Source organism: Lissotriton helveticus, chromosome 2_1 (assembly GCF_964261635.1).
Source record: "Lissotriton helveticus chromosome 2_1, aLisHel1.1, whole genome shotgun sequence".
Lineage (NCBI taxonomy): Eukaryota > Metazoa > Chordata > Amphibia > Caudata > Salamandridae > Lissotriton > Lissotriton helveticus.
This window is the reverse complement of record NC_136059.1, coordinates 524,076,391-524,091,037: the sequence shown is the minus strand read 5'-3', so window position 1 is coordinate 524,091,037 and position 14,647 is coordinate 524,076,391. Positions and strand designations below refer to the sequence as shown.

Genomic DNA, 14,647 nt, shown 5'->3' with positions numbered 1-14,647 from the left:
TGAGCCCACTGTGGTTTGCACCTGTGTCAATGTGCGCATAACATCATCCAGCGTCGCCTTTGGCCCCCCGCCAGCCCCATCTGCTGATTTCCGGCCGGATTGCCCTCCCTCCGGCGGTGAGGACACCCCCTTATCGTATGCATATTTCTCGAGGCGGGCCTGCGCCGTGCCCCCTCTGGTCCCCTTCCCGGCCATTTTGTCGTTCAGTGTGGCGTGCGTCTCACGTGGCTGTCTCTGCAGACGCAGTCGTGTCTAGTTCGTTCCATGAGCGTTGCCCCTTAATGTTCGCCCCACGCCGGCTCTGCCGCGCAGAAGTTAGCGGTCTTGGCGTTAGTCCAATAGAATCCAATCTTTCCGTTCACAATTTTGGCTACATGTAGGGGCACTGTTTAGAGGATGCTTACAAATGCTCTTTCCAACTCAACTCAAAGGCACGGTGTCAATCGTCTTTCTAGTCGGGGGGCTTTGTGCCAGCCGGTGCGCTGTGCGAATTGCCAGGCTTACTGTGTGGTGGGTGTTGGGGGCTCACTGCACCTTTTCTCGGTCGTCTTCGCGATCCCCACTGCTCTGGTACCTCACCGCTTCACTTTGCCTCGGTGTGGGTATGTGGCTCCATTTTGTACAAGTTGTGTTCCCTCCGTAGGCGCCCGGCAGTCCCCTCCACCCTTATCAGCTGCTGCGCTAGGGAGATCTGCGGCCGCTTTTAGTTTCGGGCTTTGCTCTTCCTTTCGGCGGGGCTCGCCGGCACTTAAGTGGCCTCCGCACTCCCTGCAGAGGACACCCTGTGTAGTGGATGCCCGCCCTTGCCGTGATCGCCGGTCCCAAAGTGCGGTGCTTATGGTGTACTGGCGGCGTCACCCACGATGTTCCGAGCCCTCCATCCGGCCGCACTCTATGACGTCCTCACTTCCGTATTCAACTCCGTCTTATTTCGGAGTCTCGGCTGTGATCTGGCTTTCTCCTCCGGCCGGTGCTCCGCTCGGTGCCGCTCCGCTTCCCGATGACCGGGCGCTTCCGGTCCGGCCAGCCCCTGCACCCTTCACTTCCTGTCGGGGTATTCGGACACCCGAGCCCCTGGATCCGAATTGCCGCGCAGGCCGCGTAGATCCTCAGGTATTACTCGACCTCCCGGTTCTCGATCACCACCGGAGTCACTGCCATCGATTCCGCCCGGTCCCGGGCTTCAGGTACACCCCGAAAGAGGCATATGTTCATTCGGATGTATGGACGGATTTGAGGAGAGGCCGCTCTAATCACGGAGCTCGTCCTCTTAGCTGCCGCCATGCTCGGCTGCAAGCCACGCCCCCCTGTCACATATTTTTAAGCACTTAGAACTTTGCTAGTTCAACAGACTTCGCATTATAGATGATGATTTTATAAATGCCAGTTCAGCATAATGGTGAAAAAATGTACTTTTATGAGATGTCGGGCAATTGCCCAGTATTTCAAGTATGTGTTTAATGATTAATTTTCTTTTTGGTCAAAGGATACAACCAGGCTTTTACAAACATGGAATATTTGAATGATCATCTATTTAATGAACTAGAATTCCGAAATGTTGTTTGTTTAATTGATTTTGACCTTATAATATGACTTTGCGATAGTAGTCTGTTGTCGAACTCCATGACAATGATGGGAGGAGCATATTTTAAGTGCAATAGTATTTAAGCACATTGTTGGTCTGGGCATATCATGTGATCAAGACCGGGGTTCCTGGTCGAAACACTGCATGCTGTTGGTGGAGAAATAAAGCACTGAAGAAAATTCTTGCTGTGTGGTGGTCTGTTCCTGGTCGTGTTGTTCTGAGAAAGCGCCTTGTTATCAGGACTGTGTTTGTGAAATATATATATATATATATATATATATATATATATATATATATATGCACACACACACATACATACTCGCATGCACACAACATGTTTTGGGCTGATGAGCACTCATACTTTCCTGTGCATTAAATAGAACTATTTGGAACTAATATGTGCTAAATTTGTTCTAAATGCAAACTAACAAAGCAAACCCCTGAACCTTTAGAGATGGCCGATGATCACAGAATGGCCCAAAATGCACCCACAGTCCTCTGTTAAAATGAAGTAAGGAGCCTTTTAACTAGAGCCATAATTCATCTTATTAATGAGTAATAAGAAGTGTGCAAGCTGTGAAATGCTGCAAAATTGCATTCCAATTTGGTTGTTGGCTCACTGTTAGTATTTTATTTTGAGATTACACAATTCATGCTCAAAAAGAGGTTATATAAAAAGTCTTCAGAAACAGTCCGCAAATGTAGTTTTTGTGGAACCGCATGGGGTCATTCTTTGCTTTCGCTTACGACTCCCCCTCAGTGCTAGTATCACTTAAAAATATTAAAAGTTCAAAAGGTTTCTGGTTTGGTTTATAAAAAAATATATATACTTTGGAACGGAATTTCTAATTTGCTTAGACCTGGAAATGCTCAATTTCTTAAAACGGCAAGGTCTTCCCGTTTGTGTGTATCTGAACTACTTTAAAACAATGTGTAAACATTCATGGATTACACAGTTTAAAGTACTCGCCCGCCTGTAAATGGCTTTTGGATTACCTCAGTGACTAAAGTTGGTGGGATATATTGGGAGCAATGCTGCCAATCTTTTTTAATTTTACAATAACTATTTTTTTTTTATTATTATTTTTTTAGAAAAAGCAACTGTTCTAGCACATTTAATGCAAACCTCCTGTACTGTGAAGTCTTGGGAGAGGCAGAAAGATAAAAATGGAAGAAGCCTTCTCACCAGGTACCTGCTAACTGAAAGAAATATAAATGCATGTAATTGGTTAATCAGCAGATCTAAAGGCTGCTTTGGAGCCAATATATGGTTTCGATTGATGAAGTCATTGCAGGCATCTTGGTGACAAAGATTTATTCTTTTTGAACAGTAATTCAAATGTGTTTCAGTTGAGTTCTGGAGTGTACCCTTCTAATAGAAACGTATAAAAAAAATACACTTTGCACTACATACAGTCTGATAGCATATTCGTAAAAATATGACTTTTAACACACTTGTTTTAGGGAAAACACTAGAGGACAGATTTAATAACGATTGACAAAACCAAAGTGGCTGTGCTGCGTTGCGGGAAAGAGAGAGTAGAACAGCACTATATCTATTAAGATATGGCACTGTTTCTCTCTCTCCCTGCGCTGGTGTAATTTAGGTAGCCTTGCACACACTCTTGCACTATAGTGCTGGGGGGGTGGGTGGGTGTGTGTGTTGACAAGCATAGGTTTTGTACTGGGAATGGACCCTACCAGTACAAAAACTATGCTTTAATACTTTCCCACTTTGTAAGAGTGCTGTACAGTGCAGCAAATGTACAAATTTGTAAAAATGTGGTGAATTTATAAACTTACTCCACTGTTGTGCATGCCTTGAGAGGGAGTACGTTTTTGGGCGTAAATCCAAGTCTAGCAATGTTAGTTGATAGAGATTTGAGACAAAACCCACGGGTAGATGCATTGGAAATCTATGTACCACCTATAGTAAGTCTGCTTGACGTAAAGTAGTGCAAAACACTACTTTACGTTACTTTAGGAAACTTTCCAACACAAATAATGATTTGCTTTGGATAGTAAATCCACCACAACAGTATGAGCAGAGTTTGTGTCACTTTTATTAACCAAATCAGGGGCAAAGTGTTAGTAAATGTGGACCTAAATCACTGTGCATCTTGTGGCAGCCTATCTTGTACTGTAATAAAAAAAATTTAATTAATGACTTAGATATTCACAGTGCCCTTAGTCGCGGGATGGGATCTCGCATCACTATACAAGCACCAACCAGAATGAGGTTCTCTGACTAGTTTACCCAAACAGATATCTGTAGTGAACACATTTAACCAACTAAGCTTTCATAACATTTAAGAATGCGTTCCCATCCATTACTTTAACAAAGTTTCCATCCTTTTTTATGCACTTCAATCTGTGGATGAACTGAGGAGATGGAGGATTTTGGATGGGGGATTGTGATTCTGGGAAATTAAAGCCCTTTAGCTCAGTGAGCGTTGTGGGACTGTCAGACTCGGTTTTCCACATAAAGTTTCATTGCGTAGTTCAGAGCTAATGCAGCGCTTTGCCTTGGTAGAATGCAGTGGCGGCTCCTCTGCTAAGGCAGAGGAGTGTTGCCCCACTCTGCAAAAACTGAAATTTAAATGACAATAACATATTGTTATTGTCATTTTATTTTTCCTATTGCATGCAGTCAGTGGCACGGATGCAGTGTGGGGCAGGCGGGGCTGGCCAGAAGAGGGTAGGAGTGGTTTGCATTCCCAAAGTGCGCATGAACGGTTTGGCCAGCCCTCTTGAGCCCACCAAACAGTTAATGTGCACATTGCATATTCCTACCAGGCGGCTGCATTACACAGCCCAGTGTGGAACATACACAGGCTCCCTGTTTTAGTCTGAGCACCGAACCACGGCGCTCAGACGAATCACATCACTGCATTGCGGTGTTGTGATTGGTTCAGGGGAGCCTGTGTGCCAGGTGCTTCCTGTTGCTCGCTGGTTTGCAGAGGAAGAAGGTGGATGATGCAGGGGAGGCGGTGGTGTTCTAAAAAAAATAATTCATTAACACCCTCTTCCGCCCCACCATCCCCGTCCGGCAGCAGCCGCTACTGGTAGAATGTTCAAATATCACAACTTTTCTTGCGTTTCAGGTGCCTCGACTGCAAACCTTTGGCGCACAATACCTCACAAGCAAGGACAAAGCACACGTCAGACAAACCCAGATACCTGCGGATTGCTGGCCCGTTGGAAACCCTCCTTGCGCGCCATCTGTGGCGCATCCTAACATATGCTTTATATTCCGCCTAAGTACCAGCAGAAAGCGCCTGGCACAGAAAGTGATCCCGCACACCAGCACTACATTAAGGGTTTAAGTGTCCGCTCTAAGGAGCAGCCTGCAATAATGACTTACAGAATGTTATGTTACACATTTTGATCGCAGTGACATTTGTTTTCGCGGAAAAAGAGAAAAGATGGGCCATGAAGTGCCCATTAGCTGACAGCACAAACCATCTGTTAAAACCAGTAACAGCTTGCTGTCCACAATTAACTGCACAAGGCACCGGTGTCGACAGAGACCGTCAGGCCTGCTCAGACAGTGCTGTGGGGGCTAGGACAGGCATTCAATGTTAAATACCAAATCAAATGCAAAGGGACATCCGACTTGAAGGGACCAGGGCATGAATACGAATCATCTATTAGCCCCCTTAGGGAGCCCTCACGTCTGCGGAGTGTAAAGACACAGAGATAAAGCAACACGGTAAACAAGCCACGGAAATACAACGACACAGTAAACAAACATGTGCAAGCGTTAATTATCTTCGAGTGTCCTTTATAATGACAAAGATACATGAAAACCTGTAATCAAAACTACACAGAATGTTAATGTGTTTATAAATCACGAAGCCTAACTTTTATTGCGAAAAATGTCTGCTGTGTGTGGAGGGTCACTTTACTCTAGAATTCATTAGAACGTGTATCAGGCGCTGAATAAATCAGTGATTTGAATAGGTAGCCTCGGTTTATCAGCATGGATTTGGTTTGAATGGGAGAGTACGAGCACTTCTCAGCAGATATGCATTACTGCCTGTGGGAGAGTACAAGCGCTTCTAAGATGGGATGCATTACTACCAATGGGAGTAAACTAGTGCTCTCCACAGGGGTGCATTAGTACCAGTGGGGGGAGTACTATTCCATTCAAGCTGGGATACAGTACTACCAATGAGAGAGTACTAGCACTTCTCAGCAGGGATGCATTAATACCAATGAGTGAGTACCAGCACTCCTCAACATGGATGCATTGCTACAAATGGGAGAGAGTGCCAGCCCTTCATGGCAGGAATGCATTGCTACAAATGGGAGAGTACCAGCACTTCTCAGCAGGGCTACATTACTACCAATAGGAGGGTACCAGCACTTCCCTACAGGGATACATTAATACTAATGAGAGATTACCAACACTTCTCAGCAGGGATGTCTTACTACCTGTGGAGAGTACCAGCGCTTCTAAGCTGGGATACATTACTACCAATAGAAGAGTACTAGCACTTCTTGGCATGGATGCATTACTAGTAATGGAAGAATACTAGCGCTTCTCAGCAGGGATGCATTACTACAGAAGGAAGAGCACTAGCACGTCTCAGCAGGGATGCATCACTACAGGAGAGAGCAATAGCGCTTCTCAGCAGTATGCATTACTATCGAATAGCGAGTACTAGCACTTCTCAGCAGGGATGCATTATTACCTATGGGAGAGCACTATTGCTTGCCATCAGGGATGTATCCCTACCAATGGGACAGTACTAGTGCTTTTCAAGAGGGATGCATTACTGCTTATGCGAGATTACTAGCACTTCCGCCCAGGGTGGCATTGATACCCATGTGGGAAGGGAGGGGTGTAAAAGTGCTCATGGCAGGGGAGCAGTACCACCAATAGGAAAGTACCAGCACTTCTCAGAAATAAGCAGGTACTTCAGGATAGTGAGTAACTCCACTTCTCTCTATCCATTTCAAGCATTTGGATGGCGGATTACATTCCAAGCTGTAAGTCTCTCTATTTCTCCAACTTACCAGTAAGAGCTCCACCAAGGCTGCCTCTCCGGAACAGCCGTCCATCTTCACTCAGCTGCCTTTTAAGGTTTAATGATTTTGCAGACAAAATTTCAGGATTGCTCGTTTTCCGTACTTGTATCGATGGAGGGGATAGCATAATATCAAGCTGTGAAGAAACAAAGGTATGGTTAATGAAGCCAATCCAGATCTGGACCGTGTACACATGTAACTTTCCAACAGAAAACTATCTACAAACTAATAAGCCGCACAGCAATGAAATAGCCACACACCAGGGCTTTCCATGGACTTATAGTGACAACAGACCTATCTGCAGGAGAAGGGTCTTCTACGTCAGTGGTTCTTAACCTTTTAAATTCTGTGAACACCCTCTTAACCCTTACTGGAACCCAGGTACGCCCACTGACTCATTAATGGCATCTGGGGACTCTCACTGATTCATTACTGGAAGATGGGGAACCCCCAACGCAAGCATTTAAGAGGATTTGAACCTCAAAATAATGCACAGAATATACAGAAACAAGAAATCATCAAATATACAAATTATGAAATATTTTATTTCATTCACAAACAATTATATAAAAAATATCAACATTTTAACGGGAATGAGCCTTTCCAAACTTAGTTGAGGGCACTCATTGTCCATACTATACTCGGTTTGATGCACTTGCACTGCTCCTTCAAATCAATTTGGGGATACTAACAATTTTTAGCCCTCAACTTCAAACTCTGCCACATTTTCAGGTTTACTTTTTGCTTCTTTATTTATATACACTTTATCAATCTGTTAACATAGATTTTTCTAAGCAGTCACCTCCTCCCCCTTTTACCCCCTCCCCCCAAGTAGGCTTTGTGGATACCAACAGATCCCAAGACCACAGGATAAGAACCACTTCTCTAGGTTGTTACTCAGCTCCCAATCACTTAGTCTGTTGTAAAACACCGGCTGGATCTTATTGACTATAACCATCAGCTTACCCGTCACCACCAGCACCTCATGCATTCCTGCTCTATGCTCGTGGCATACTATACATTAAAGTTGTTATATTTGTATTTATAAATTTGCATGTGCATTTATTTAAGAGCAGCAATATTTTTATCACAAAAGCCACTGGGCAGTCCAAAGAAACCAAGGAGTAGCCCAAAGAAACCAAGAAGTAGTCCAGAGAAACCAGGGAGGGTAGTCCATTAGAATCAACACTTTTGGGTATAAACATTCAGCAGAGAAGGACTGAATGGTGTCCGACATGTGCAAATTGCCATATCACATGCATTGACTATTTTACAAATTATACTTGTGCAGACAGGGATAAGGCATGTGATGGAAAGGGTTACTTTGCCTGCGGCAGATCGTCAACTGTGCTTGCTCTTGAAGTTGTAAGGTAAGGGGTATACGATGTAGAAGGTGGACGAGCCAATACATTATAAGAGAACCGAGTTAGAGGTCTGGCTTGGCTCTAAGAGCTCACCCATGAGTCGAGGCATGGAAGTGAACGACATGTAAATCATGAAACAAACATCCTGTAAAATATGATACAATTTCTTCATATTTTTTTTTATTATTTCTTTAAGCTGTGTGCTACATTTTAGTAAATTAGATTATATCACTGCATTGAGAAGTATTTGTTAAAAGTGACAGCTTTTAACCATTGGCTTAGTAACATTCTTTTCCCGTTCCCCTGCCCCCACTTGGATGATAATTCAGTCAAAGAACTGAGAGGCAAGTCAGTTTTGGCTTGGAGTCTTCTTGTATGTGGAGCAATACTATGGTTTGTTAATTCAAACATAAGAAGTTTAAGAACAGCACACACCCTGAACTCAGGAATTTGAAGGTGATCTCATATGAGATAATAAAAGAGGTTCTGTGAGATTAAAAGGTTGCTTAGGACCTCACAATTTGCTACAGTGTAGACGTTGGGATAGATCCTACGTTATGTGGTTCATTTGTGCAATTTAGCCACTAGATTAGTAGCTCTTTCTCTCCCTTGATTTGCATCAAACATTAATGCTTTGTGTTTAATTCATGGCGCATGAGGCTAGAGAGTGGAAGAGGATGTGGCGTAACGGCCAAAGCGGCAGACCTTGAAGCTAGAGAACCAGGTTTGTGTCTTGGCAAGAGGCTCAAGCATCCTATGATTCTGGGCAAATCACTTAATCTTCCTGCACCTGAAAAATACATGTGTCCCTCTATAATACAGATGCTGGTTCTCATGTAAAGCTCTCCAATTCCATTGAGTCGTGTTTGTGCTATTTAAAACCGCAAAAGAAAAGGGTGGGTGGCAGGCAGAAGCCACATTGAGGTCAGTTCGTTCTGGTTCAACGGTCTGAGAAGGCCTCGAGTTGACCCTGGGCTAGGCATATGATTCAAGCGCCTGCCTCTAATAAGAACCGTAAAGTCCAATGGTGACCATATAGCCCAAACAATGGCTCACAACAAGCTTATTAGGATATTAAATGATGTCAGCCTGCATTTATGAATCTCACCAACTTAAATGCAAGAAGACGGCTATTCACCTCCGAGCAATTCAAACACCTCACCAGAGCCAAGAGTTTTTATTATTGACAATCATGAGGTCCAACTCAACTATAGCATTAATATTTTAACAGCACCTATATACTTGCTCAGCTGCCAAAAGCCAACTTAAACCATCCCATTAACGTCCATGCCTTTTACTCATCTTGTGAACTCATGGAAGTGCAAGGCGAAGGGATTAATTTTGGCACTCCTGGCACAATAATAAGGTACATTAGCACCAGCAGAGACATTTTTTAATGTATGAGGAAAATGGGCAATTCCCCAGGACTCCACCCTCCAAGGGCCCAGCTGGGATAAAGAATGCCGCGTCCATTTCACCTTGATCTATTCTGTTCTTTTTCAAATCATCTCTCTGTCTCTGCATACTCTACCACTGACTCTGTCTTTCTGGCAACTGTCATTTTAACGATTTTTTGGGTCCCAGAAAAGTTAGTTCAACTGTTTTTGTGTATACCTCTGAAAATGTAAGATCAAATATACTATTATATTTTTTGCCGTTTTTTTACAGCGATACCTTGACTCGAAGGTATTCGAGTGCTTTACATGAGCACCAGCTGCATTACACAAGGGTACATTCATTGTTGTTGTTTTTAGGCACGTGGAGATTAAGTGATTTGCCCAGAAAACGACAGGCTATTGAGAGGACGCCTAGACTCAAACCTGGTTCACCAGTTCCAAAGTTGGCAGCTCTGGTTGTTAAAGCACATCCTCGCCCTTGCTGCAACTTTTTTTATCGTTATGCACTCTTCAATTAGCTGAAAAGGGTAAATAAAACTCAAATTTATGCTATACAACCCTCTCTCCCATTAGTCTTGCCAGGGGTTCCTCAGTCCTTTTGATGACACTGGAGACCAGGGGTGGTGGGTGAACTCTGCAAGTGGTGGGCATCAACTGCCGACATGAACAGGTTCCAGTAAGTGAAGTGAGGGAGCCCGAGCTCCTACCGAAAAATAGGGAGCAAATGAAGGGAGCTGGGGGTCGGGGGGGTCTCAGGGTGTTTTCCAAGTACGGGAGAAAGTTGAGCATGAACCATTTCCAAACAAAGCATCTGAAAAGCAATAGGCTTTTACTAGTATGTCTGAAGAGACAAACAGGAAATATTGTAATACTTAAATGGCAAAATATAGCGCTCTCTTCTTGACCAAAATGTGCGATGCTAGGCAAATCACGTTGCTAAGCAGTGCCTCATTTTCAAGGGATTTTGTGCCTTGTTAAGAAACTTGTAGAAAACATATTTTCAAATTGCAGAGAATGACTATCACAATAAAAACGTGTTATGTTTATTGTTATCCAATATTGTTCGCCATGTATGTAATACATAGCATCCTAATATAACAGCACTGCAGTGATTTCAGTAGTTTGGGGTTGACTTATCCTTTTTACACTGTGGTCATCTATATCGATTTCTTATGTTTGCACATTGTTGTACGCCTGAAGGAAGTCGGTCTTACTTTGCCAAACAGGGGCGGCTCCTCCGTTGAAGCGGAAGAGCGTCGCCCCACTTAAAATCCCCCCAGAGCCCTGAAAAATAAAATGCCAACTTACTACCATTTTATTTGTCTTCCCTGTCCCGAACAGACAGAGTCAGGACGGGGGCGGGCCGCTGCTGAGGGACAGCAGCAAGTTACTCTGCAGAGAGGAAGGTGGACTGCATGAGAGCAGCGCCCTGATTGGTCAAGGGAGTTGCTGCTTCCAATTCCGGTGGTGAGAAGAGGACGTTGCGTTCAGTTAAGTATTTATCTTTTTTTATTTTATTTTGCACCCACGCGCCCGCCCCATCCCCCTCCCCATAGATGTCAGTCGTCAGTGTCGCCAAGTTGTCACACCTACATTGGTGAGGTCTTCCGCAGCCAAAACTGTTTTGGCTATTTTCCAACCACGATCAATGACCAATGTCATTGGTCATTGATCGTGGTTGGAAAATAGGAAGTAAAAGTGAGTAATCAAACAATATTTGGGATTGAACAACGGGGTCATCTTAAAACTTATACATGATAATTATGGAATCTGTATGGCCCAACAAGAGGGTGAGGCCCTTCGCAAGCTAGTTGAAGTGCATGTGTCAGATCAGGTTGCAGTAAGTCTTCTGGGATACACAGGTATACGTGACCTTCTGAAATCTTCTTAGGACTGGACTGTTTCTGAAATAATTCACTATAAAACGTAGCAGCCCTTGCCTGATCAGAGCTTCAACACCAGTTGGTGCTAGACAATGTTTCATAGCATAGCACAAAACCAACCAGAAGTGTAGAGATGGTAGCAAGGGGAACAAGCATTTACAATGCAATGGTCTCGGCATCATTAAAGGTAGAGCTATTGGCATTGCTCATGACATTTTTTTTTTCTTTAAATCATAAATAAATGGCATTGTCATTTACATTGTCAATACACACCACTCTGCACTCAACTGCACTCACCTGCACTGCACTCACCTGCACTGCACTCAACTGCACTCACCTGCACTGCACTGCACTCACCTGCACTGCACTGCACTCAACTGCACTGCACTCACCTGCACTGCACTCACCTGCACTGCACTCACCTGCACTGCACTCACCTGCACTGCACTCACCTGCACTGCACTCACCTGCACTGCACTCACCTGCACTGCACTGCACTCACCTGCACTGCACTCACCTGCACTGCACTGCACTCACCTGCACTGCACTGCACTCACCTGCACTGCACTCACCTGCACTCACCTGCACTCACCTGCACTCCACTGCACTGCACTCCACTGCACTCACCTGCACTGCACTCACCTGCACTGCACTCACCTGCACTGCACTGCACTCACCTGCACTGCACTCAAAGAGCATTTTGGGAGCATTATACATAGACTCATATTGCTAAACTTTGAAAACGCGTGTACACATTTTTATACTGGCACCACTGTCAATAGGGCAGGCGGAGCTTACAACATTTACTTCGAGCGCTCGCCCTAATAATTGAGGCTTGCAATTATTGAACCATAAATATAAGTTTGAACAGCATTAACATATGGGCAAAAATATTACCTTTTCTGCACTGTGCCCTTTCCTGATCCATAATGTGGTATTGCAAACTGGCAGCCAAAGGGTTTGTGCTGCAGGGGGTTGGGCCTACTTGTCCCAAGGACAAAGTACACATGAAAACTTGTTGCTCTTGACCCCAAACAATATGTCCTGGGCGTTGGTCTACAGGAATTCCACATTCCTGCACTGCAAAAGGGAGTTGTTTGAAGGCAGTAAAGGAATCTATATATTTACTTGAAATGTGTTAAACTGGATTGCTAGGTGTTTAAATACATATAGATCTGGATATATCTACACAGTCACATGTAAACATTTTTTACCGCGAGTGAGTGTATAAACACGTACACACTCAAAATAGTTGCTATTAGGAAGTGGCCCCACTAGTTTGATCCGAGCCCCTCCGCAGTTTAAAAAAACAAGAAAAAAAGAAATCTAAAAATGTGACTGCCTGGACTAGCTTGGCATTAGAAAACTGATCATGAGCACTTCAACAGCGCAAAATAAATCGGAGGTAACCAAGCGCTATAGACCAACAGAAGCATAATTTAAATTTTAAACCAGGAAAAGTTTTAGAACTTTCTTAAACTATCAATCTAAACTACCACTGAAAATGCAGTCAAATTGATTTAACAAGTTAAACAGAAGAGTAACCTGCAATCTGCGGATTAAGAGTCCACATTAGGGGTGCTTTTAATACGTTTTTATTTTTTGACGCAAGTGGTAACCGGGATTTTTTTCTTTTGTGTGTTCCCTACACGCTGGTTATCGCTGCTCACGCATTGGACTGTATATTGAGTACAAGGTGGGGTTTCTAGGTCGACCCCGTGTGTGGTCTAGGCAGTCCCAGTGGGGCTCTGCAGCCATTCAGAGTGCACCCCAAAAAAATGCCATGCTCCACAATGACTTGGGAACATCAACCTGCTCCTTCCCTTAAAGCTACAGAGACTATGGGGCATGCCCATGGGGTACTTATAACAAAACAACATACATGTAATTGTTAAAACAAAAGCAAATTAACAGAAAAGTATATTTTGTTAGGAGATAATTTACAATTTGGAAGAACAGAACATGTAAACCAAATCCAGCATTAACAAACTTCATGGCTGTGTCAAGAATAACTCAAATGAAAGATAACTAAGTTCCAGTGCTGTGGAAGGCTTTACAGCCAGTGAAATTCAAAAAATGTCTACATGCCAACAAAACACACATATGCCAGTCTTGATAGTGATCCTAACAGTTATGCTAATGTCATTTTTAATATAACGTAGCTTTTGCTTTTTTAACACGAACGACAAACTATTCAACCTTCATTCGGGACTGCATACTCCTTGACTCATCCTTCGCACTTTGAAAACAAGAAAAACAGAAGACGGAAAGAATCCACGGACGGAATACACGGAGGCCGCCCCGGAAGTCAGGCACGGTCGCCTGTGACGGGGGCGGGGCCACGTCCAGACCGGAAGAGGAGGCAGGCGGAGTCGATGCGTCTCGCGGCCCGGGGCTCCTGTGAGCGGTGTGGAGACCCGGGGCCGCGCTAGCAGGAGGTTGGGCGCCGCGTGCTGAGAGAAGAGTCCCCGACATTGCCCAGGTAAGTTTCAAAAGGCTGGGGGGGCTTGGTGCACTTGTGTGTGTGTGTGTGCGTGTATGCTCGTGTGTGTATGCGACGGCGACGGCGGGGGAGGGGGGAGGGGGGGCCTCGGTGCACTTGTGTGTGTGCGCGCGTATGTGTCAGGGGGGGTGTGTCTCTGTATGTATGTATGTATGTATGTGCGTGCGTGCATGGGCGCTTGTGTGTGTATGCGCATGCGTGTGTGGTGCTTGCGCTTCCCAGGAGACAGCGCCTGGCCACAGCGCGCGTTCCCGTTTCAAATCGGCTCCAGGGATGCGCGCGCCCCAAACTGTCTCCTGGGGAGCACACTCCCTAACATAAGATCTCGGCGGAGACGCGCTTCCGCGCGTCTTTAGCCGAGACCTAAAAAGCACGAATTTCCAAATAAGGTGATCAGCCCTAAGCCCACTATAAGTCATTGGTCTATGATCTTGTTTACCAGGAAACAGGAGGAAGTTTTCCTTTCTATCTTTCAGAAATAAACCTCCTTCATAACAAATTGACCAGCAAGTGCGACAGGCATTTTTTTAATAGAAGTCATACAGACATATCAAGAATGAAGTTCTATGAAATGGCAAGGCCAAAACTCTGACTAAAAGGGTGGATTCCAGTACTACGGGATCATGATCAGTGGAAGTGCTTGTACTTTAATAAAATAATAGTAGTTTAATGTGCATATTGAGTAGAATGATGTGTGGAAAAATATATAAATATATACATAATGATGGGTAGGTGACACCCTACTAACAGTTCGCACCCGAGCAAACCCTGACCCTAAAACCGCAGTATCTCTTCATAAACTAGACAGATTGTAATGGGGTGTCGTTATCAAAAGGCTGGACTACTGGCTTTGATAGGGTGTTACCACCATAATAAAAGCA

General features: G+C 44.4%; 1 protein-coding gene across 2 annotated transcripts in view; it reads right to left on the bottom strand.

Moving 5' to 3' along the window:
- MAST4 (microtubule associated serine/threonine kinase family member 4) overlaps window positions 1–14,647 on the bottom strand; it is a 1,958,993-nt gene that overhangs the window by 1,363,500 nt on the left and 580,846 nt on the right. For both annotated transcript variants that reach the window (XM_078675181.1, XM_078675182.1), the window contains exon 2: window positions 6,608–6,755. In XM_078675181.1, coding sequence (XP_078531307.1) covers window positions 6,608–6,755 — 148 coding nt within the window. The remainder of the gene's footprint in view (window positions 1–6,607; window positions 6,756–14,647) is intronic.